Source organism: Globicephala melas, chromosome 14 (assembly GCF_963455315.2).
Source record: "Globicephala melas chromosome 14, mGloMel1.2, whole genome shotgun sequence".
Taxonomy (NCBI): Eukaryota; Metazoa; Chordata; class Mammalia; order Artiodactyla; family Delphinidae; genus Globicephala; species Globicephala melas.
Window position 1 is genome coordinate 22,593,158 of NC_083327.1, and position 25,250 is coordinate 22,618,407.

At 44.3% G+C, this 25,250-nt stretch overlaps 1 protein-coding gene across 2 annotated transcripts in view; it reads right to left on the reverse strand.

The window, feature by feature from the left end:
• Nucleotides 1-7,440: 7,440 nt before the first annotated feature.
• The window catches only part of BACH2 (BTB domain and CNC homolog 2), a 359,382-nt gene continuing 341,572 nt past the window's right edge, over nt 7,441-25,250 (reverse strand). For both annotated transcript variants that reach the window (XM_030859506.2, XM_060283794.1), the window contains exons 6-7: nt 16,751-16,957; nt 7,441-11,596 (exon numbers count right to left, since the gene is read on the reverse strand). In XM_030859506.2, coding sequence (XP_030715366.1) covers nt 11,114-11,596; nt 16,751-16,957 — 690 coding nt within the window. In that variant the 3' untranslated portion in view covers nt 7,441-11,113. The remainder of the gene's footprint in view (nt 11,597-16,750; nt 16,958-25,250) is intronic.

Here is a 25,250-nt window from a genome sequence, read left to right on the forward strand (position 1 = left end):
TCTTCCAGAAAAGAATGACCTTATAATTTAAGCCCTTACAAAGTCTCTCATTTTTACTGGTACTCTCTTTAATGGGGGAGGGGGGAAGCTGGGTATAAAAATATTTGCTTGGAAAGACCTCATTGCCAATTTGGCATACTTACAGAAGCCAACTGAAGGAATCAGTATTTTTCTTAAGGAAACAAAGTAGTAGATTTGCTTTATGGAGTCTGAACTCACAATTGCAAATGTTGCTAACGTAAAAGCAATTTCTGAAGAAGATCTTCATGTAATCTATGAGATATAGTGTTAAGGGGAAAAAAGTACAATGAAAGAATGAGGAAAATAATATACATATATTTGCTTGTTTTTGCATAATGATACATTAGAACCTCATAAAAAGGGTACTGTATGGTATCTTGAAACCACCACTTAAGTATTTTTACATGGAAATATGCATGGCTTTTCTTTAGATATTTTATTTAGATATTTAGATATAATTCACATACCATATATTTTACCTATTTAAAGTGTTGAGTTTGCCTTTTTATAACCTTTTACTTTTGAACTATGGAAGTGTTTCATATATTAAAAGATTGAATTAAATCAGAAAGAAAAAATGCAGAAATGGAAAATAAATCTCAATAAATGAAACTGTGTAAACAAGAGAAATATAACCACATAGACAAAATCATTATGTTTTTAACATCTTTATTGGAGTATAATTGCTTTACAATGGTGTGTTAGTTTCTGCTTTATAACAAAGTGAATCAGTTATGCATATACATATATCCCCATATCTCCTCCCTCTTGCATCTCCCTCCCACCCTCCCTATCCCACCCCTCTAGGGGATCACAAAGCACCGAGCTGATCTCCCTGTGCTATGCGGCTGCTTCCCACTAGCTATCTATTTTACATTTGGTAGTGTATATATGTCCATGCCACTCTCTCACTTTGTCCCAGCTTCCCCTTCCCCTTCCCCATGTCCTCAAGTCCATTCTCTAGTAGGTCTGTGTCTTTATTCCCATCCTGCCCCTAGGTTCTTCATGACCATTTTTTTTTTTTTAGATTCCATATATATGTGTTAGCATACGGTATTTGTTTTTCTCTTTGTGACTTACTTCACTCTGTATGACAGACTCTATGTCCATCCACCTCACTACAAATAACTCAATTTCGTTTCTTTTTATGGCTGAGTAATATTCAATTGTATATATGTGCCACATCTTCTTTATCCATTCATCTGTCAATGGACACTTAGGTTGCTTCCATGTCCTGACTTTTGTAAATAGAGCTGCAGTGAACATTGTGGTACATGTCTCTTTTTGAATTATGGTCTTCTCAGGGTATATGCCCAGTAGTGGGATTGCTGGGTCATATGGTAATTCTATTTTTAGTTTTTTAAGGAACCTCCATACTGTTCTCCATAGTGGCTGTGTCAATTTACATTCCCACCAACAGTGCAAGAGGGTTCCCTTTTCTCCACACCCTCTCCAGCATTTATTGTTTGCAGATTTTTTGATGATGGCCATTCTGACTGGTGTGAGGTGATACCTCATTGTAGCGAAATCATTATTTTAAGTGACATTTGAACACAGCACTCTGACTGTACATCATGAGTGGGATATACTCTAAGGACTAAAAGAACTGCAAAGAAATCTTATACCTCACGCAGCAGTTTTACTGTTAGTATTAACATTGTAATTTTAAAACTATTTTATGTATATTGTAGGATAAAGAAATATGTAATATGTTAATATTTTTAGGAATTAAGATATTTAGTGAAAGAGAAAAGAGATCCAAGCATGAAATAAAAAAAAATTAGGGGTGAAATCCTATACTATTTTGTGTGAAGTGGAAATGTCAGCATGAACTCATGAGTTTTTAAAATACATATCCCTTATTTCTGTTCCTTAAAGGGTCTGGAAGCAATGATACCCTGTAGCAATATGTCATTAACACACCTGAGACCCAGATCAGGATTTCTAAATACTATTTTCCACTGGAAGGGAGATCTGCTGAGAATCCTCATCGCCTGAACAGGTTAGCTCCTCAGGGCAGAGAGCAGGATGAAGAAGGAGGGGGAGTCTATCAAAAGGAACAAGTGCAAGAGACTCAGTATCCTGAATATGGGTAAGTGGCTAGGCAGGCTTAACATTTCCAGTGATAGTATTTTTTACAGTTTTAAAAAATTCTCTTACTCAAATAATTTAGATGAAAGTGCTCTGGAAATTTGTTAGAAATTTCAAAAAGTGCATCTAGTTGTGGTAAATAAAGATGCCTGCAAATTATTTGGAGAAAGCAAACAGAATTTGCTTTCTATTGGAGCTGGAACATCTGCCTTCTCCCTTGGACTGGGACTTATATCATTGGCTCTATAGTTCTCAGAACTATGCCACTGGCTTTCCTGGGCCTCCAGCTTGCAAAAGGTAGATTGTGGAATTTCTTAGCCTCCATAATTGTGTGGGCCAATACGAACAAATCAACCAATCAGTCAACCTGTATCTATATCTGTCTCTCTATAAAATCTCCTATTGGTTCCGTCTCTCTGGAGAACCCTAATACCCTGGGTAACTGCCCAGGATTTTGCAGAAGGGAGCCCAGTGCTGGCTGGGGCTGGTCTGTGCTTCTAGCCCAAATGGCTCCTGAGTCTTCTCTGTTCCAATTTGCAGAGGAGGAAGTGAGGTGTGGAGATGTGAAGACGGGTGTGATCTTTTCCACAGTGAATTGTTAGAAGAGCCTGTGAAGACCAGGTGGGTGAAAACGATGCTGGGGCCAAGCCCAGATGAGTGCCATTTGAAGGGGCATACCATATTCCAGGTGCTTAGGCCACATGATCCATACCGCGTGCAACTGCATAAAGTTGTTGTTTGTCCTCATTTTATAGATCAGAGAAGGCTCAGAGAGATCAAGTGACTCGCCCCACAGCTAAATTCCAACTGAAGTGCCTGTTTTGCAGCTGGAACTCAAACCCAGATCTAGTTGCTCTGAGGCCCATGCTCCTCCCAGGAAGCCCTGCCCTCTCTCTTGTCTGTGACCATCATGAGCCCCCTGCACAATGATTTGTTTGTACATCTGTCTACCCGACTAGCCTGTGAAAGCTTTCAGGATAAGGCTGTGCATTTTAAATCTTGGATGCCCAGTATGTAGCCCAGTGCTGGCTGAGTGCATGCATGTTTATGTATAGATGCCAAAGACCAGACGTTACCCATCACTTGCAACCCTCCAGTCTAATCCTTATTCCCTGGTGTCTTGTCCTGCCTTGTCCGCAGGTTTATTATGAGAGACTCTTTCAAGAGCCCATATGGCAGCGTTCCCCACCTCCCCCATAGCTTTTCTTGTAATTTAAATTTCCTTCACTCTCAAAAGCCTTTATAGGGTCATCAACGGTACAGCACAAATAGAGGTTAAAAAAAGAAGTTAAAAGGATGCAGTGTAAAATGTAATGCTTCTAGTAAATGTTGCTGTATCTCTGATGGTTTCCGTCCATTGCTTTAGGATGAGGGTCACTGTCTCGGGTACATTTGTCTTCAAGGAGAGGGAGTGAAAACTAGCCACGGAGAACCAGTCATGCCTCTTTCTGGTTGACAAAGCAGCCAGTAGCAAGTAGATGCTGGGATCTGTAGGAGCCAGGGGGTGGGTGTAGGGACAGAAGGGATCATGCTCTTGAGTCAAATGAAAGGAAATTTCATAAGGTGATGTGGGATGCGCGGCTTTCTCCATATCTCTGGACCTGGATTCTCTGATACCAGGAAGTATCGTATTCATTTATACCAGGAAGGCAGAGGTGCTCAGTGGGGAGAATTGGAAGCCCATCCCACTCTGGGCACCATCAGATGCTGGCATTAGACGTGGAGTATGGTCCTGCCGATGCATCCTAACTGAGGAGGCGAGGGTGATGAATTGGAGAAAGGTGGAAAGTTCTAGAACTATTTCAAAGAAGAGCTCAATTTTTTTTTCCATACAGCATACAACAGACCTGCTGGCAGGGAGTAGGCAGACTGAGATCCCTCACTGTGCTCTGGAAGTAGATACAAGTCACACCTAAGGTGCACATTCAAAGTAGGAAAGAGAATGGCTGCTGCCCATTTGGGGCTGGGTGGTGTTTGAATGCTTCCCTTCTGCAGGATATAAGGGCCTTTTTCTGTATCAAACCACAATTGCCATTCCTGCCACAAGCACAAATGTTGGGGTCAAAGGTGCATATGACCATCAGTTCGAAGTGACCAGGTTTTCCTACAGAAAACTTTGGGACCATGACACACCGTTTTCCTAGAATGGATTGAATAACTTCATGTCTTCAGGCAAAGGACTCTATTTTACCTCTGACACCTAAGATGTTTCACAACAGTGCACGTCTGCTAACCCCGTTATATGGTCCCTGAAGCCCTCGCCTCAGTGGGGAGCCCGTGGAGGGAGTGGAGTTCAGCAACCGGTAATTTCAGTTTTCCCACCTGGTAGGTGGGGTAAGGCCATGCACTTCTGGAAGCTCAGATCCCGGCAGCACTGCATTCTCCTGCCATCACGTGAATCCATCCTCACTGCCAGCTTGGCCAGACCACTTATGAGTCCCGCGTACTCAAGTTGTCTGGCCTGCCCACCATTCAATAGCTTGTTTTCCCTTTACGTCAAAATCCAAGACTCAAATGATCAATATTCTTTTCTGGCTTAGATGTATGTACACCCTAATCACAATTCTAAAATCCTTGCCGTGCAATTCACTGTATCTTGGCATTGGTTTTTCCTCTTCCCCATTTACTTTCATTACCTTTTTATTTTCAATTAAACCTATTATTTTCAGATAATTGTAGATTCACATGCCCTTAGGAAACAATATTCTTCACCCAGCTTCCCCCAGTGGTGACGTTTTGCATAGCTATAACACAATATCAAAACCAGGAAACTGGGCTTAATGCCTTTTGTTTACTCTCAGGCACTAGGGATTTTTGTGGGGTGTTTTTGGCTGTGCTGTGTGGCATGCGGGGTCTTAGTTCCCCAACCAGAGATCGAACCCATGCCCCTTGCACTGGGAGCATGGAGTCTTAACCACTGGACCACCAGGGAAGTCCCGGCACTAGGGATTTTTAAAATTGGGAGTTGAGGAATCGCATTAGTTATCACATTTTTAAGATTTCTAATCAGATTAATCAGGTAGCAGATAAGGGTCCAAACAAGAGGAAGAGACGTGGCTTCTCTGGGAAGAAAGAGTTCCTAAGGCCTCCAGCTATGTAATCTCTAACATAGGGATCAGAGAAAATCAGTTTACAATGTGTAATGATATGTCTTTATTTCATCAACAGAAATGGTGTCTAGACAAAATTCAGTTAACACTAGCAATTCAATTGAGTTTTTTTTTTTTTTTGCACAATAGTATATTTACAATGAGTAAATGAAGTTTCAATTCATTAGTTCATAGCAATGCTTTTTTTTCCCCAAAAAGGTAAAAATTCTTAGTTACAGAGAATAAGCATCAACAGCCATTTCATTTTTTACAATTAAAAACCACAAGAAAAACCACAATCACTTAGAAAATAAAGACAAGCCTAAGAACTAGTACAATAAAATGATGCATTGAATTAAGTTACATTAATCGCATAGAATCTGTGTAAAAAGTATGTAGAAAAACACCTGATGTAACCTGTTACAGTCGTTGACCAGTTATGAGAGGTACAGAGGGTTATACAGGTAGATATGTGTGAAAACTGTCCGTATTGTTTGACCTGGGGAGGAAGAGGAGAGGGGCTGCAGCCCCTTGCATACACTGAGAAGACCCTGTTTTGAATATGGCCTCTGGAGTTTGTAAGGCATAGATTAGAGGTGCACTTGCATCAGACTGGTTCTGGAACAAATTCTCACGGGCCCTTCGGGCCTCACAAGCAAAGGTGGTGCTTGCCTTGAATGGCTCACCGTGTCTAACCAGCGCCCGAAGCTCCTGCATGCCTGTGGAAGCTTCCCGATCGCACTAGAAGTGGCAGGTCTTTTACCTCGGCGCATGAACGGGCATCCCAGCATTTACACGCGCGAAATGCATTGTTAGGACTCATGTGGAGGTCACCCCTCTGTCTCCAGACATGTTTTGGTAGAAGACTTAGCATCAAACTATAGGAAAAACCCTTTTTGTCCAAGTCCCTTCACTCTTTCCTGTCCCCACGGGAACGTTTGGCACCGCAGGGGAGTCTACCTGAAATGAAGGCTCTGGGTGCACTTCTGTGTCTAAGGAGGCCACTGTGTTATCTGAGGTCAGTCCACTGGAATGGAAAGGAAAGTCAGAGCTGTTTGTCCATTGCTTGAGAGTGCAATGCACACACCACGTCACAACAGGCAATCAAAGCTACGAAAGTGGGCCTCTGCAACCAAGTGGGTTTTCTTCACAAAACGGCAGCATCCTTTTCCTATTACAATGAAAATGCACTGATATCCACGTGATATAAATATTATCTCCCAGGGTGGAGTGTAGGAAAATACTATACACTTTTCTTTGCAAGAAATGTTTTTGCACCGTCGGTTGAATAATTTATCCTCCATCTGCCACAATAGGTCTTTTCTATGTACAAAGACTATTTGCGCGCAGTTCTGTGTACAAATATATTCTATTCTACAGCATCCGTCTTGGATGCCTGGGTCAGGAGATGGCTCGGGCTGTATTTGGCACACACAGCTTGAACACAAGGCCCCCATGCACACAGACTGCCCGCACGAATGCCAACTCCACACAGGCGTTGATCTGAGGACTGACTCGCCAGGAACTGAACCTACAAAATCCTCAATTTGGGGACGAAAGACCAACTCATGGTCCAGTGAGCAGCTTTATTCTTTTTCTTTTTAATCTTTTGGCCGTGCTGTGTGGCATGTGGGATCTTAGTTCCCTGACCAGAGATTGAACCCGTGCCCCCTGCATTGACAGTGCAGAGTCTTAACCACTGGACCGCCAGGGGAGTCCCAGCTTTATTCTTAAAAAAAAAAAAAAAAAAAAAGTATGTTTCTTTGCCTATTTATAGTGATTTGAGGACAAAACTTGATTCTGGCTGCCTTCTTGATCGGCAACTCCTCCAACCATTGCTAAGCACTAGTGGCACCGTTTGAAGTCACGTATTAAGCAGCTCCTAGTTGAAATGGGGTATAATGTATAGAACTAGGTAGCTAATAGGGTTTTGAAAGAGCTCTGCAGGCTTTTACACATTTTGGGAGGATTATGCTCAACATAGCATGTGGATCAGCTTGAAGGGACAGGATTCAGTGGTTTCTTAAAAGGTGTAACATTTTCACACCTTTGTTTGTTTCTTCTTCTTTAATGGCAATCATAAAGCATTAAAAGAGAAAGTGTAGGTTTAGACCTCTTGATGGTACACTGGACTTCACAGTGTGCCCACCTGGCTTTTAGCAGTCCCCTCATACAAGTCCTGTTGCTGGTCCCTGCCTTCCTTTTCAAGGAGAAGTGGCAGTTGACATACTAACCAGCCTTTTTTTTTTTTTTTTTTTTTACTTCCTTGGGAAAGCAACACAAGGATTAAATCCAAAATCATAGTGCATCTTAAAAGCAGCATACCTTTAGAAAGACAGTTAATAAATTACTTGTACACTATACAAAATAACATTTCCTAGTGCAGCATCACCTCTGACGCCTGAGTCATTGTTAGGGAACCCAGAAGAGAAGGAGCAGGTGGGCTAGTAACTTTGCCAGCTCTTTCTTTGTTCGTTTTTGCAACAGTTTTGTTCCAGAATCAGTATGTCATGAAGTTCTTTTATTCAAGGCACCCCCAGATAACGAAGAGAAACAGACACATACGGCAAAGCATGCACCTGCCCAAGCCTGACCAACCTGAACGAAGTGAGGTTGTCCGGAGACACAAGTAAAACAAAGGCAGATCCGATGGGAGGACTAGTTTCAGGCGGATGTTAACTAGCCACAGGGCCACCTCCACTGTCCCCGTTCCAACAGCCCATGCCTGACCCAGCCACCTGGAGACACAACTCGCCTGTCGCAGGGACCCTCCTGAACATTCTGTAGCTGGAAGAGTCCTTTATATCTGTAAGGATGGACCCTTAAAGATACCACTCAATGTCACCATGCCGTGCAGATGCTATTCCTTGCTGTTAACTTGCTTTTCTCTTTCAGAAAAGACATGAGTTGCACTAAGGGATCCCAGGGAAAGGAGACAGGCTGGTTTTTAAAATTCCACTTGAGGCAACTTGGACTCTGGTCCCCAGCTAGTCCTCCCTTTGAATCAACCCGGAAATAATCTTGACAAGCACATGGTTCGGAGCCGTAAGAGACACAGACGCGTCACATCAACAATTGCACAAAGCCAGTCGCTTGTTCCTGGTCGATAGTGAACCAAATCCCAATAACTTGTTCACATCTCTAAGAAATCGAAAGACAGTTTCTCCAGCAGTGTTTTTAACCAGTTCCCACGGCCAGAGTGGCAGGGGTGTGACTGGGGCAGAGGAAGAAACGCGAGGCAGGGGCTGGTGGGAGGAGACTGTGGGCTGAGTTAGCAGGGAGGGGAATAGAGGACACCCCTCCCCCCCCCAGCGGGAGGCCTGCCGCACAGGACAACAGAACGGGGACGGCACGAATGGGACCATGACTACCAGATGCACATGTGTTGGTACCAGGGTCAGTCACGCCAACGGGCTGGTTTAGACCTTGTTACGATATGAGCAGAAAACATTCCTTTTTCCAAAGAAGAGGAGGTCACTTAAAAAAGGCAACAAGAGAGTTAAAAAACCAAAAAAATACTGTTGGCCGACTCTTCTACCAGAACACACGCCTGTGACGGATCACATGATTCACAACGAGTTTAAATTCGAGCTGTCACCAGTATTTCCCAAAGGCAAACCTCACGGTGAAGCACAGAACTCTTCTACTAGGCCAAGAAATCCCAACAGCCACAAGAAAAACGGTACCTCCAACTCAGAGCTGGATCACAGTCTGTCTCAGACGAGCACGCACCATACATACACACGTGAGAAAAAACAAAAACCCAGAGGCAGGTTTTAAAAGTGGAACTATTTTCAAAGAAAAGCCTTTTTTTTTTAATCCTACCGCATGAACCAACAAATTTCTGGCATTCATACATATTTAAACATTTAGCACTAATATTTGTACAGAAAAAAGTTAATACTAAAACATATGTTACTATGATTTCACTTTTCGCCTACGTCATATACTAATTTCCCCTTTTACATGCAGCTTTAATATCTTCCAAACAATGGCACAAATAAAGAAACAAAATCAACCACCTAGTCCCCACTGCCCACCACCCCATCCCCACATCAGACTGTTCAGGACTTTTCCTGCAGCCGGCCCGGAGGAGGGAGGGAGCTGATCTCTCCCCTGCGCCGGCTGTGGCGTCCGGCACACCTTCCTGTAAACGTGGCCAGGGGCCAACGTGCCCCCTGAGCCAAGGGAAGCTGCTCTCTGTGGGTTGCAAGCCAACTAGTTTTGCAGCAAGAGAAGGAAATGATCATCAGGTGAGGGTAAGGTGTGTGCCTGGTGAGTGGGGGGCAGGGAGGGCTCCTGGCCACGTCGTGTCCAAAGCCTCAGAAAGAAATCTGCCTTCGGACTAGAGAAGGGTGGAAAAATCTCAGAATTCAACTCAAAGCATTTGGAGAAAGAAGGGAGAAAGAAATGCTTTTGCCTGCGTCAGGGACAAACCTCAGGCTAACATCTGTCCTGCTCTCTCCTACTCTGGGCCAGCTGCATTAACCCCAGGACAGCCACCTCAGGGCGGCACCCCCAGGGCTGTGATTCAGACCCCCTCAGGTGAGTCCCTGGCAGGAGGCAGGTCCTGGGCTGGGAAGCTGGCTTGCTGAGCAGCCAAGTCGTTCGACGGAGAAGTTCCTACTATCCTATGCTTCCGAGAGCAAGCAGAGGCCTGGGGAAGTGTTGAAATGAATGGGACTTACTCCCGGGCTGAGAAAACAGTTCTAACTTGCTATTTAGGAGCCAATGCCTGCTGAGTTCTGGTACAAAATCACGATTCCTGCTGTTTCGATGCGCTTTTGAGTGAGACGTCCAAACTCTTTCCCCACTTAGGAATCTGAACATCCAGCATCAACTCTGAACTCTCTGCGTTTAAACTTTGCTTAGGAAAAGGTGGGGAGGAGGTGAAATATAAAAATATTCAAGCAGATTATTGTCTACATCCTAGGATGAATTCATTATTTGGCAAGATTGTTTTTCCTACATAATTATCACCTGAGTGCTTTTTTTAATTAGCTAACTGTTTTACTTTTTTAACTAAAAGCAAAGAATATACAGTTTACTTGAGTTATACTGAAGTGACAACTTCATTTAAGAAAATAGGTTTGACCCAAAACTCAGTGCAAGTGGCAAAGTTGACCTTGACTGTACAGTATCTGCAAGAAAAAACCAAACCCACGATACTCAACTGGCACCATCTGATGGTGCCCAAACCAAACCAAACAAACAAAAAAAGGTCTGAAATAAAACCTCAAAGAAAGCTTCCAACATTGAATTCTGTCCATAAATAAGCACAACTTGAAAGTGAACTGTGAAGCAAGAAAAACGACCATCTTAACAATTACAAACTAGTTCTAGCGTCGGAGACAAAAGAAGAGGAATGTTGGAACCTGTTTATAAACGAGAAACGAAGTTTCCAGTTTTAGGATGAGAAAATTGAGGCATGCAGGACTTTTGCATATGGAGAGAGATATATATTTTATATATATATTATATATAATATGTACAGTCTAGCTATAAAACTTTGATGTGTATAGAAGCTGTCTTCAATGAAAAAAATTGAACATTCAGAAGAAATTCCTGAGATAGGGTTTGTGACATGGGCCACTGAGAAAAAAAATCCGTGGTTGGGTCCTAGAGGTGTTATAGTCTATCCCTGTTAAGACTGAAATGAACCCACAGACAGACAGCATCAGCACTGTCGTCTTTCCTTGCCTGAGCAAGGGGTAGCACCATCGTGAAGGTAACTATATATCGCTCCTGCTTGAAGGGAGGAGAGAATACTTGGAAACAGTATTGCTGCTAAGACTGCTGTAGTGTGCACCAAATTCCTTCTTGGTTCTTCCAGACGACAGACAAACGGCACCGCAGGCTGACCCATGGACACCTGGGTGGGAGAGGGTTGAGAATTAGGAGGCAGGCCGTCACTAGGTGTAATCTTTCCTGGGCTGTTCATCGGTTGTACACTTATCAGTCATTTCCTGGCAGAAGTCCACGGTCACCGTTTGGCTCCTGGGTTCCAGAGGAGGACCTCTGTCTGAGAAGGTTCCTGGGTCAGTGCCTTCCAGCCTCCGAGCAGAATTACAGTTCTCTGAGGCGCTGCTGGGCGCCCATGGGGGCCCGGGGGCCGCTGTGCCCTGCTCCAAGCAGCAGGGCACGCTTTCCTCCACCGCACACTGGGGGGCGGCAAGGTTCTGCTCCACGCCCAAGGGCACGGGGTTCATACCGGAGGCTGTGGGGAGACCCATGGGTCTGAGGACAGGGCAGTACCGATGCAGGGCCTGGATCTGCTCAGGGCTCTGGATATCTCTGCAGACTTCCTGGGAAAGGCAGGAGAAGTTGTCCAGCAGTTCCCCCATGCATGCTTTCAGCTGATTCCTCTCTGACAACAGCTTCTCTTTCTCACACACCTGAACAGAAGAAAGAGAAAAGGCCTGATCCAGCCTGAATGGGAGGACCCAGCATCCTGTTTTCTGGAGCTTTTCTTTTCTTTTCTTTTTAAAAAAATTTTAACAGGTTTATTGAGGTTTAATTTACATGCCATAAAATTCATTAATTTCAAGTATGAAACAATCAATGATTTGTAGTCAATTTATAAAGTTGTGTAACCATCCCATGATACAATTTTAGAACAGTCCCATCACCCCAAGAATCTCTTTCACTTCCACTGCAGTCACTCCCCATGCTTACCCCCCGCCTCAGGCAACCACTCACCTGCATTCTATCTCTATAGATCTACCTTCTCTGGAATTTCATATAAATGGAATCATACAAGCCCACTTCATTATTTCTTTTCTATTCTTTTTCAAATTCTTTTCCCATTTAGGTTATTACAGAATATTGAGCAGAGTTCCCTGTGCTATACAGTAGGTTCCAGGGCTTTTCCAGCGTTGGCTTTTGCATCCTACATTATAGTGTAACTCATAAATGACTAGGTCAGGATCTAGAAACTTAAAAGATGAGAGCCTGGACACATACTTCTGCCAAGTCTCCCATCTGAGCAGCCCACCCAGATGTGCCACTGACCCTGACACCTTCCCCGTGGTAGCTTCTTTTCATGCCTCTCTGAGGCCCAGCGGAGAGACCAGCAAAATCACCACCAACCAGAAAACTGCAGAGAATCAAGGTTCCAGTTTCCTGGAATTTGGGGTTTGCAGAGAATCCATTGGAAAACTCTCAGTCCCAAACCTTGTAGTTGAAAATCTCCCCCAAATGCATTAGGTTGCGATTTCTGAAGGTCAAAAAACAGTCCATCAGTTCCAACTATATGACATTCTGTAAAAGGGCAAACCCATAGCGATAGTAAAAAGATCAGTGTTTGCTAAGGAGTGGGGTGGGGGAGGGAGGGATGAAGAGCTGAAGCACAGAGGATTTTTAGATGAAGCTACTCTATGTCACTGTCATGGTGGATACATGCCATTCATTATACATTTGTCCAAACCCATAGAACATACAACACCAAGAGTGAACCCTAAGGTAAATGATGGACTTGGAGTGATTACGATGTGTCATTATAACTTCATCAGTTGTAACAAACGTACCACTCTGGGGAGGCTGTGAGTGTGCAGAGGTAGAGGGCAGGTGGGAACTCTGTATTTTCCCTTCAATTCTGCTGTGAACCTAAAACTTCTCTGAAAAAAGCAAGTCTATTTAGAAAAAAGACAATGAAAATTGCAAAAAAAAAAAAAATCAACCAGTTGATTGAAAATCAGCAGTTTCACATGATTCAATCCTATACTTCCCTGATGGCGCAGTTGTTAAGAATCCATCCACCTGCCAATGCAGAGGACACGGGTTCGAGCCCTGGTCCAGGAAGATCCCACCTGCTGCGGAGCAACTAAGCCCGTGCACCGCAACTACTGAGCCTGTTCTCTAGAGCCCGTGCACCACAACCACTGAAGCCCACGTGCCTAGAGCCCATGCTCCACAACAAGAGAAGCCACCGCAACGAGAAGCCCACGCACCGCAACGAAGAGTAGCTCCCGCTCGCCGCAACTAGAGAAAGCCCGTGCGCAGCAACGAAGACCCAATGCAGCCAAAAATAAAAATAAATAAATAAATTTATTTTTTTAAAAATCCTATATCAGTAGGCTCTCTGGCCTCTGTAGCTGATGGACTGAACACAACGGCACAGATGGCTGGGGACTGTGCAGTGAGTCCCAAGACCAGTTCTCTCTGGACACAGGAAGCAGGGACAGGTGAGAAGGCTGAGCCCTACAGTACCAGCCCAGGGTTCTGAGATATTCTCCTTAGAGGAAACCCCACATAAGCTCTTGTGTTACTAAAATTCATCACCCCATCAGAGAGGTGAATTTAGCCACCACAGAGGAGACTGATGGAGGTTTTCCCATAACTAGCTGTGTGAGGACGCTCCGTGAGGTGCACGCAGTGAAATGGATGGAGAAACGGGACATCTGAAGCGCTGTGAAGTAAGTGAGTCCTCACCCTTTACAAGGGTGCGCAGGAGAGATGAGAGGATGCAAGACGATGGGAAAAAGAGGGGGGGAGAGGGAGAGAGAGAGAGAGAGAAGCAAACATACCAGTGGGTCTCCTACATGGGAGGTGCACGTGCCGAAAGACGAATGCAATCTGGCAGACAGTGTGGACATGTGTGTCGGAGACAGAGATTTACACGGGGAAAGGGCACCTGCTAAAATATTTATAAATTTATCAAGAAAACATGTTTTAAAAATGAAAAATAAACAGATGTACAAGTGCAACTCGAGAGGAATACATTTCGCAAGTTTGCAAAAGCAGAGTGAGTGGCGTGCTGGAGACCGCGTGGGTGTGGGCGGGAGCCAGTGGGCGCGGGAGACGGGCCTCGCGGGGCGGGACCAGACTGCCCCCGCCCACCGGGAAAGGGCGCCACTCCCCAGAGCGGGGGCGGGTGTGGAGTAAAACACATCCGGAGGGCTGGCAAAGAGAAGAAATCTTACACTCGTGGCTGTGCAGCTTGGACCTCCTTACCTGGACCTGCAAGTCTGCAAAATGGGAGGCAACACCAGCCCCAGGAGGGATCGCGGTCTCCATTCTGCCACATCATCCTGGCCAAGCCACCCACCCCTCCACGTCCACTGATCTACGAAAGGTCCTGGGCCACCTTCTAGGGGGAAGAAGATGAAATGCTGCACGTGACAGGGTTTTGGTTCTCTGCAGGAAAGGCAGTATAAATCAAGGCCTCGGTTAAGAACAGGATGCTCTAAGTCACAGGTGCACATCGATGAGCACGCGACACTCTCGTTCAGCAGGGAAATGCAGCACATTACTCAAGGGGTTTCCAAAAAAGCAGGGGGAGAAATAGGAGACGCCTTCTTGGTTTCTCAACCGAACAATATTAGCAAAGGGCTTTAGGTATCTGCCAGGGGTATGGCTTAGATTTTCCTATTTGCTCAGTATTACAAAATTACACAGGGAAGAGTGCTAATTACAAAAAATCAGGCGTTTCTCAAATATGGATGATAACAGTTATTCTCGTACCTGAAAAAGAGTGTAGGGCCGAATTTTACTATAGACATGTGCTTAAGGCCCGGAAACCTTATACCCAGCAGGCTCAGCCTTGCTTGGGTCCCCACTTAAGCCCGGCAGGCTTTCCAAAGACCCACACGCATCAGCAGCAATAACTTGCTTCCTTATGTTGGCTTAAATTAAACATTTTTGTTGTTGTTAAAACAACATTAAAGAAAAATTTGAAGGAAAGAAGGAATTTGTAATCTCATGACTCAGTCACAATTTCTAATACATTTTAGGGCAACAGACATTTCCTGAGAGGCTCCTCACTTGTTGTGAGGAACCTACAGTCTAGGGCCAGGGCTAAGGAGACAGACACATACACAGATAATGCAAGACTAATGTGGTAAGTATGAAGCCAGAGGTCAGATCAGGGCCCTGAAGACAGGTGCTCAGCTTCACCAGGGACTCAGGAAAGGGGCTTTTTGGAGAGGTGAAAGTAACCTGACTCTTAAGGAACAAAGGATGTCGTCAGAGAAAAAAACAGTCGAGGACTGTCCGAGGTAGAGGAGAAATAGCAGAGGCATGAGCACAGAGGTAGAAACAGCAGGAGATGGGGCTGAGGGGAAGTGCATCCAGTTTGATTTTATTGGGGGTCCAGTTCCAAGAAGGGAGAGGAAGGTGATGCTGGAGGGTAGACCGAATCACAGAGAACACAGTGCAACTTGCGAAGGAGCTTGGCCTTTATTTTGTAGGTGATGGCAGCCGCTGAACATGGGCACATTTCCCCTGCTTGGTTGGTGTTAATTAAATTAAGCGAGAAAAAAAAAAAAAGACCCCGAGGTCCAGGACTATCTTGATAATAGGTAACATTTACTTCGGCTTCTCAAATGTCTTATTTTGCTCTTAGGTTCTCGTTAGGACAACGGCTTACCAGGAGGCAAAGGACCGCCACGTATAGCCTGAGGACCCAAACTTAGATCATGACCACAGTCCATGGGCTCCCTCTTCTTCAGCCTGACACAGACAGGGCACGTGGGATGAGTTTCCAGGATTTGGCCGGCAGAAAGGCTGAGCTGAATGAAGTTGCGTTAATTGCCTTCAAGGGTACAGTCAGGAGCCAGAGGCCACCTGGATTTACTTCCTGCAGCTTAAGGTTGCTTATCAAGGAGAAGGGAGTGCAGAGCTCTTTGTGAGGGGGAGGCGTGGGAGATGGGAGATTATTCCCCGAGACAAAATACTCTCAGGCACAGGGAGGAGGTGACGGCCACTTTGAGGCAGAATTCAGGATCCTGGGGCTGTGAAGGGCTTCAAGAGATCACGTGGCTGAGCGACCCCTGGTGGGAGGCTGGTGTCCTGCTTCTAACCGACACTCCTCCATGGGAGGTGGGAGAAAGCAGTGCAAATAAGCTTTGGAATCAGGCAGCTGGGTTTGCGTTCAAGCTCTGCCACATAGCGGGGAGTTACCTAACCTCTCTGCACTCTGGTTTCCTCCTTTGTAAATGGGGATAAAGTAGAACCTAAATCATAGGGTTGATGTGAGGATTACATGTGATCACCTACAGAAAGAGATTAGAATAATATCTGGTCCACATATGCATGCAGTAAATGTTAGCTCTCAGCACATGTTGAATGGAAAATAAAAAAGAAGCACCTCTAGGGGAGGGAAGGAATGGGAGTTTGGGATTAGCAGAGGCAAACTATTATATATAGAATGGATAAACAACAAGGTCCTACTGTAGAGCACAGGGAACTATATTCAATATCCTGTGACAAACCATAATGGAAAAGAATATGAAAAAGAGTATATATATGTATAACTGAGTCGCTTTGCTGCACAGAGAAATTAACACATTGTAAATCAACTATACGTCAATAAATTTAAAAAAATATACAAATGGCTAAAAGATATAAAATACTGACAAACAATCACACATCTGCACAGACACACGCATTACAGATATAAAGCTATTATTTTTGTTGAGAACTCGTTTAAAAATCAACTCGAACTTCCCTGAACGGTGGCCTTCTCTCTACCTCTCTGGCCTTCGCTACTGTAACTTTGCATCAGCCCCGGTCACTCCAGGTTGCTGACAGCAAAGGGCGGGTCAACTCACCAGTTTGCGGATTTCACATTCTAAGTTCTGAATACAGTCCAGCTTCCTCTTGCGGCAGCGCTGGGCCGCGATGCGGTTCTTGCTGCGCCGGCGGACGTCGTGAATGAACTCTAACTGCTCTGAGGTTAGCTTGTGCATCTTAATCATCATCTGGAAATCATTCCTTGGGAGATCTGTGATTTGATCTACAGGAAAGGGAAGTTTGACCTGGAACCAAGAATAACAGAACATGATTATGGCAGCTGGATTTTTGTTTTCATTCTGGCAGGTGGAACATCAAAAATTGGAAAAACCTCCTTTTTACAATGACCAACTACTCTGAAAACGACTGAAGCAGGCAGTGATTATTCTTTCCTGTTCAAAAATAAATAAGATGTAATATGCAGATAATCAAACAGAATGTGAGTACACACATTATAATGTGGTTATTATTCCTGAGATCTTTGAAGCAAACAGCATGGAAAATATTGGAAAATGTATACATTGCCATTGCTACAGCACTTTTGTAAGAAGGGCTCTATAGTTAGTTGAAACCTACTCCCATTGAGTCTCAACTCAGTAAAATGACAATTTGTAGACAGACATCAACTGAAGAATCATCTAAAACACTTGAATGAAGAGAGCAATGCACACCGTGAAGATGCTGGAAAGATGAAACAGTCAGTGTAATCTGTAGTTACAACAGCATAAGGGAGACATAGGGAAAGAACCTGGAGGGGCTATACCAGTATGATCTAGGAGTTAGAACTGGGCTTTAGTCCTTCCTGCCAGACGTGAGACTGCAGGCTGGTTACTTTACTTCTCTGAGCCTCAATTTCCTCATCTGCAAAACTGGGGCACGCTTTTTAGTTGCACGGTGCTATACACCCATTAGGGACTTTGTATTTTTGGAAAATACAATGGCCAACCCTTCTCACATTTTCTTTTACAACGTGATGTTGACCTTCCTCAGTCAAGAGGTGGGATGCGTGTTCCTGCCTCTTGACCCATACAGTGCAGCGGGAGTAATGGTGTGTAACTTCTGAAGCTATATCATAAAAGCTGTGCAGCCTCCCCTTAGGCCTCTTGGATTGTGGTCTCTGGAGGACACCAGCTGCTGAGCCTCAAGGACACTCAAGCAGCCCTGTGGAGAGCCCCACGTGGAGAAGAACTGAGGCCTCCAGCCAACAACCAGCATCACCTCACCAGTCACATGAATGAGCCACCTTGGACATGGGTCCTCTGGGCCCAGGCAAACCTTCAGGGATTGGCCCCAGACAACATCTGACTTCAACCCCATGAGATATTCTGAGCCAGGAGTGCTCAGATGGGCCACTCCTGAATTCCAGACCCATAGAAACAGTGAGAGATGTTAAATGATCATCATTGTTTGAAGCCACGAAGTTTTGGGGTGATTTGTTATGCAGCAACAGATAACCGATGCAGATACTATCAGAAAGAGTCCTACTTTCAAGCTCTTGACAAATCAAGGCAGGTAAGCGTCATCCAAAGAGAGGACACTAGTCTTTTAAGAGATGGATCTATGTTCTCCTTATATTCTGTCACATGCTTCTTTACAACCCTGTGGCAGTTTGAAATCTTTCTTAGGAAAAGAACTGCTGTTCTTGTGGGCTTCCTCAGCACCCACAAGGTAGAGAACACAGGCCTGCACCTTCCATCAGTCTGCCATCGCCCTCTTCAAGACTACTGATGAGGACTTAGAGACTGAACTTATGGTTACCAGTGGGGAAGGGTGGAGGGGAGGGATAGTTAGGGAGTTTGGGATTGACATGTACACTCTGCTCTATTTATATATTTATTTTTTTTTAAAAAAAGAATTTTATTTACTTTGGCTGCACCAGGTCTCTTAGTTGCGGCATGCATGTGGGATCTAGTTCCCTGACCAGGGATCGAACCCAGGCCCTCTGCATTGGGAGCGCAGAGCCTTACTCACAGGACCACCAGGGAAATCCCTACATACTGCTATATTTAAAATGGATAACTAACAAGGACCTACTGTATAGCACAGGGAATGCTGATCAATATTCTGTAACAACCTAATTGAGAAAAGAATTTGAAAAAGAATAGATACATGTATATGTATAACTGAATTACTTTGTTGTATACCTGAAACTAACACAACATTATTAATCAACTATACTCCAGTATAAAATAAAAAAAGTAAAAAAAAGACTCCTGACAAGGCAGAGACTTGAGGGGTCAGTTCTGGTCCTGCTCAGAAGCTTCTGGAAGAGGAAGATTGCATGTTGCTTGGCCAAGAGACAGTGTTTCCCTGCTCGGACGGCTGAACTCCCGCTTACACTAGCGTCTGCTTTAGGTGGACCAGCAGATGGCACTATAAACCTAAACTTCCTTCAGGAGCCAGGCCAGCGCTGTCCAATGCAAACAACGTGAGCTGCGTGTGTGATTTTTACATCTTCTACTAGCCACGTTAAAGGAAGTGAAAAGAAACAGGTGAAATTAATTTTAATAATATATTTAATTGAACTCAATGGAGCTAAAATATTTTCAACATGTAATTAACATTAAAAATTATTGAGATATTTCACCTTTTGGGGGTTACCAAATTTTCAAAATCCGAAGTGTATTTTACACTTGGGGGTTCATTACAATTCAGATGAGCCTCGTTTCCCGGGCTCAGTAGCTACGTGTGACGTATGCCTCCTGTACTGGACAACACAGCTCTAGAAGACGGAACAAGTGGACTCGAGTGAACTTCAGTGACCAGAGAATCAGACTGGGGTCTGGGCTTAACTGATCAAAATATTTTGGGGTGAAGAAACCAGGTCCTCGTTACTATTCAGAAGCTGCAGCGTTATGTCCGGGTTGTTCAGGGGAGTGAGAGGGAGGTATTTTATTGTAAGCTCAGGCTTTTGCTTTGGTTGCATCAGATGCAGGCAGACATGAGTCTGGATCCTGGCATTTGTGGCTCGTTAATCCCCAGGCACAAAGTCAATCCTACTAAAGATCTGCCTTCCTGCGGCTGGGTGCAATGGCTTAGTCAGGTTACTTCATAGCTCTGAGCCTGTTAGACGTGGCATTTGCTGAAGGATCCCAGTGGGTGCTCTGACTGAACTTCCATAGGGCGAACTCTGTCCCCTGACACCTGTCAAATTCTGGCCCAAGAGAGCAGAATCGCAACAGTGCACATGACACCATGCTCGGCTCAGCCCTGCTTTGGCCGCTAATGACGGGCAGTCAGGACAAACAGCTCCTTGTTTATGGACCCGGGAAAGGGCTTTGTCCACAGGCTGTGTTTGCACAGGGCTTATAATGATATGAAAGAATGTTTGATTTCCCTTTTATACCCTTTGGATAACAAACAGACACTCAGATCCTGGATGGTACCTAAATAACACAGAGGTCTGTCTGTTGGGGACACGGATGTTTCCACACCAGGCAGGAGGCTTGTTTGCACAGCAGGGGTTACAGCACTTCGGGCTTCGTGGCGTCTCCCCCTCTGCTGACAACAAAGCAATTCTTCTTCTGCTCTACAGTGTGTTTACTTATTTTCAGACAGAATATATACCTATAGCTCTGGCCACAGGGAAAGTCAAAAGGCCTTCTATACCAAGAGCTACTGTATTTTAAATCCTCCAGACAGCAAACATAAAACACTACAGAAACAGGACCCGAGGTTGACAGGAAAGAGGAAAAATCAACAATGCTGATTTCAAAGTCCTTGAAGCAAAAGGCCATATAACATTTCAGCAGAGCTGTTGCAACTCAAGCTGCTTTGCAAAAAGGTCAAAGGAAAATCGTCAGCTATACACTTTCTTCCACATGAAGAAAAAAAAAAATCCCAAACCCCAGCTACTCTTGTTTCTTTCGAAAAGGTGCTGCTACCCTTCTAGCTAGGGAGGACTTACCCCCAACTACCAAAGGGAAGCCCCTGACTGTTCTTGGAAAGGCACAGTGGGAAACTCACCACACCTATTTGTTGATTTCAGGGTAGTAAGTTCCAAGCTGATGGGCATCTTCCCCGGAGATGAACGGCAGCCGCAGACCCATTATGGAGCTGGGAGAACATTCCTTTCCCAGGCTGGCAGGCACCCACATAGTCCCCAGATGGGCTCAAAAGTCAGCTAATGTGACTTGGCCTTGGAGCTTGAGAAGACTGAGGCCCTCCTGCCTTTCTTCTGGCAAATTCTTAGAACCCAGTGATTCCTCCAGGATTTTACTTCTCGGAGGTAGCTTAGTTTTCATTCCCGGGACCCTTGTAAACAGTGAGGTGAGAAGATGGGGAGTCCAGCCAATCACCACCACCACCATTCGGCAATCACATGCGAGTGAGGCTCAGCGTAGAGACACAGAAGGCTGGCCAGGCTGCTTAGAAGGGCAAAGGCCCGAGGGGTCCGGGGCGCCGATGTCTCTCTAGACAGGTGCTTGCCGCCGCTTGGGTTCTCAGTGGAGACTCACTCCGAGAATCGGGCAGCCTCAGCCTGTCTAATCTGCTCTGTTGCTGTCATCCTGGCCCCAGCACGGTACTCACTCTCCTCTCTCTGGGGCACAGCAGGAGGAACAGGGCAGAAGCTGTTTTCAGCCGGTACCCGTCCTGGCTGGCTCAGTAGTGACCAGAGGAGGGGATTAGACCTCCTGGGAGCTCCCTGAAATGAGTGGTCCCTGCAGTGCCGAGGGGTCTCTGGCCCTAGGGGCTGACAAAAGGTGGGAAGATGCTGTGGCATCTGTACAGTGAAAGAAACCTAAATATTCCTCCTTGGGGGCCCGAGCAGGGGCTGCTGCTGGCTGGACCCCAGGTGCTTGTGCTTCCTTCTCACCAGACAGAAATCAGCTGCTCCCTTTCTCTCTCCTGCCAACAACTACCCTGTTGCTACCGCCAAAACCACATCCCCTCTCTCCCAGTAAAACAAAAATACCATTTACAAATTGTACAAGAAATATATAACTTCTAGCAGAAAATTCAATTATGAGACAATAGAGGAGAATAAAATTTCCACACCCAAACAATGACTCTCCTGCTCTGGTGGACTTCCCCGTGATCTTTGTTTCCTCTGTATACTTTTTACAGGGTTGGAATCAGACAGCACAATGGCTACCTCACCTCACCGTGCTTCTCAACACACATCTCACTCACCTGGTGTCTTTGGTGTGCTGGATGGGGGCTATTGGTGAAGCAGGACAGAGACGCAGGTGTTGTAGAAAAAGGCGAAAAAAAGCACCTCTTTCCTCTAGAAATCCCAGCGGAAGCTTGGTGGTCAATCTTCTTTCCTATCTCCTTTCTTGGTTTCACTATTAGATGTTGAGTAGAAGCTACAGAAGTTGGATCCCTTAGCAAGTACCCTGAGGACCGGATGGTGCAGTCACCTCTCCAAAGCCTTTAACATTTATGCTCTTACAAGCCCCTCAGATCCCTGTGAGTTGTCTTGGGGACAAAGCAAGATGCCCATTGGGCTGACAATTCTAGTGCTGTTGGAATGGCGACGGCCAGCTCTGTGCCGGGCAGATGCCAGTGACAAAATCTCCCCTGCCAAAAACACACTTCCTGCACAACTGTCCGTCTAACCTCTGTTCTTATGATCCAGTTTCTGAAACAAACACAGGACACCTGGAATTTAGTTGTGATGCTGCAATTACCTAGCTATGTGATCTCAGGCAAGTCTTTCCTTCTCTGTCCTGAAGTTCTTTGAGGATCTGGGAGTCAGAGGGAGATAATATCTGCCCTACTTAGCTGAGAGGATTGCTATGAAGAATAAAACTGGATAATAGATGGAGAAAGTGCTTTGAAAAGTTTGAATTGCCTTATGACTATGAAGTATTATTATTATTTTTTAAGGGAGAATTCTTTTTATTTATTTATTTATAATATTTATTTATTTATTTGGTTGCGCTGGCTCCTTAGTTGTGGCATGCAAACTCTTAGGTGTGGCATGCAAGTGGGATCTAGTTCCCTGACCAGGGATTGAACCCAGGCCCCCTGCATTGGGAGTGTGGAGTCCTATCCACTGCACCACCAGGGAAGTCCCATTATTATTAGTAATAGTACTAGTAGTCGTTGTGGAGTATTAGTATTTCTGTTTATCAGCCCTATCTTTCTTTGTCACATAGTTTCTTCTTTCAGTCATACGATATGCTTTGCAGTTGCAGATGCTAAGAGTCTTTCTAGACAACGTGAAAACATTGTTTTAATTAGAAATATGGCTGACTTCTATGCTGCCCAGCAAGGTTTTCTTTCTAAATATTAAGCAGACCAACTACAGTTACTTGTAAAAAGATGCCTGATTCAACAAACCACAAAAACGACTGTAAACATTTTACATCCAACACATGTCTGGAAGCCAACATTTGGGTGGAAGACATAGAGTCAGACACGGCTCTTCTGAAACATTTCTGTGTTTGCTCTGGACATTATTTCTCCCTGCCCCGACACATACACTAACGTATACGTACGCACATCACCCTCATACACTTTCATCCCTCTTGACATGAAGCATGTTAATCAAGCAAGTCCAGGACTTCCCTGGTGGCACCATGGTTAAGAATCCACCTGCCAATGCAGGGAATACGGGTTCAAGCCCTGGCCTGGGAAGATACCACGTGCCGCGGAGCAACTAAGCCCATGCGCCACAACTACTGAGCCCGTGCACTGCAACAAAAGAGTAGCCCCCGCTCACTGCAACTAGAGAAAGCCCACGCGCAGCAACAAAGACCCAACACAGCCAAAAAAATAAAATAAATAAAGCATGTCCAATTAATCAATGCTTTTGACTATGCAGATAAACTGTCTTCCTAGTGCTTCTTTATTAAAACCTACAGGTAATGCTTGCGGTACAAAACTATGTCACTAAGATGCTTACTACTTGGCAAATGCTCATGACTCTTCTATAATTTTCAAAATTTAAAAACGAACCTGTAAACCACAATGAGCTATCACTTTACACCACTAGAATGGCTACAATAAAAAAGATGGACAGTAACAAATGTTGATGAGGATGCAGAGAAATTGGATCCCTCATACATTGTTGGTAGGAATGTAAAATAGTTCAGTTACCTTGGAAAACAGTCTAGTAGTTCCTCAGAATGCTAAACATAGAGTTATCATAGGATTTAGCAATTCCACTCCTTGGTATATAACGAAGAGAACTGAAACACATGTCTACAAGAAACTTGTACACAAATGCTCATAGCAAATAATTGATAATGGCCCCAAAGTGGAAATAACCTAAATGTCCCTCAACTGATGAACGGATCAACAAAAATGGTATATCTACACAGTGGAATATTACTCAGCAATAAAAAGGAGTGAAGAACTGATACATGATAATGTACCTGGTGGGTACATCAAGGGCAAGGAGGAACTTTGAAAACGTGCTAAATGAAAGAAGCCACACACAAATGGCCAATATTGTAAGATTCCTTTGAAATGAAATGTCTAGACTAGGCAATCTATAGAGACAGAAGATAGTTTAGTAACGTCATGGGGAAAGGGAAGAGGGCAATGAGAAGTGATTGCTGCTGGATATTATGTTTTTTGGGGGGGTTATGAAAATATTCTGGGATTAGACACTGGTGATGGTCATACAACTTTGTGAATCATTGAAAACCACTGAACTGTTCATTTTAACAGAGTGAATTTTATGGTATATGAATTATATCTCACTTAAGAAAAGAATCTGTGTGAGAATACAGAATAAAGAATACAGAATAAAGAATCTGTTTGAATACAGAATTCAAACATTACAGAAATACATAGAAATTAACCTTTCCCTGTATTCCCTCTTGCCAACTTTGCCTCCCATTTTGTCTTATTCTCTATACTGCTTTTATTATTTATGTTTCTTTACAAAGTAAACTGGGACCTTGTTATATATACTGTTTATGTTACCTTTTTCACTTAATATGACCTGTCCATTTTTTCATCATTGGAAGAAAAAAATTCCCAAGTTGGGGACTTCCCTGGCGGTCTAGTGGTTAGGACTTCATGCTTCCACTGCAGAGGGCACGGGTTTGATCCCTGGTTGGGCAACTAAGATCCCGCATGCCGTGCTGTGCAGCCAAAAATAAATAAATAAATAAAAATTCCCAAGTTGACTTTTTAAGTAAAATAGCAAACCCAGAAGTCATAAAGAAAAAGATTGATAATTCGATTACATAAAACTTAAATTTTTTTTAAATGGAAAAAGACACTATAAAAAGTAGACAAGGAGAAGATATAGGATTAATATAAGAAAGGATTAATATTCCTATATTAAGGATTAAGGATCCTGTAAACTGACTAAAGTCAAACAACATACCCAAAAAGTGGACAGATGGCAAGTCCAGGAAAGGAAATACAAAATGGCGAATACACACAAGAAAGTTATCAACTTCACGAGAAGTCGTGTTTTGCCCATCAGATTGGCAAAAAACAAAAGGACTGGTGACCACTCCTACTGGCAAGAACAGGGGGCAATGGACACTCATAAGTTGCTGAAGGATATGTGAATTGCTACAACCTTTTGGGAAAGTAGGTAGGTAGTATTTAACAAATGAGTATAACCTT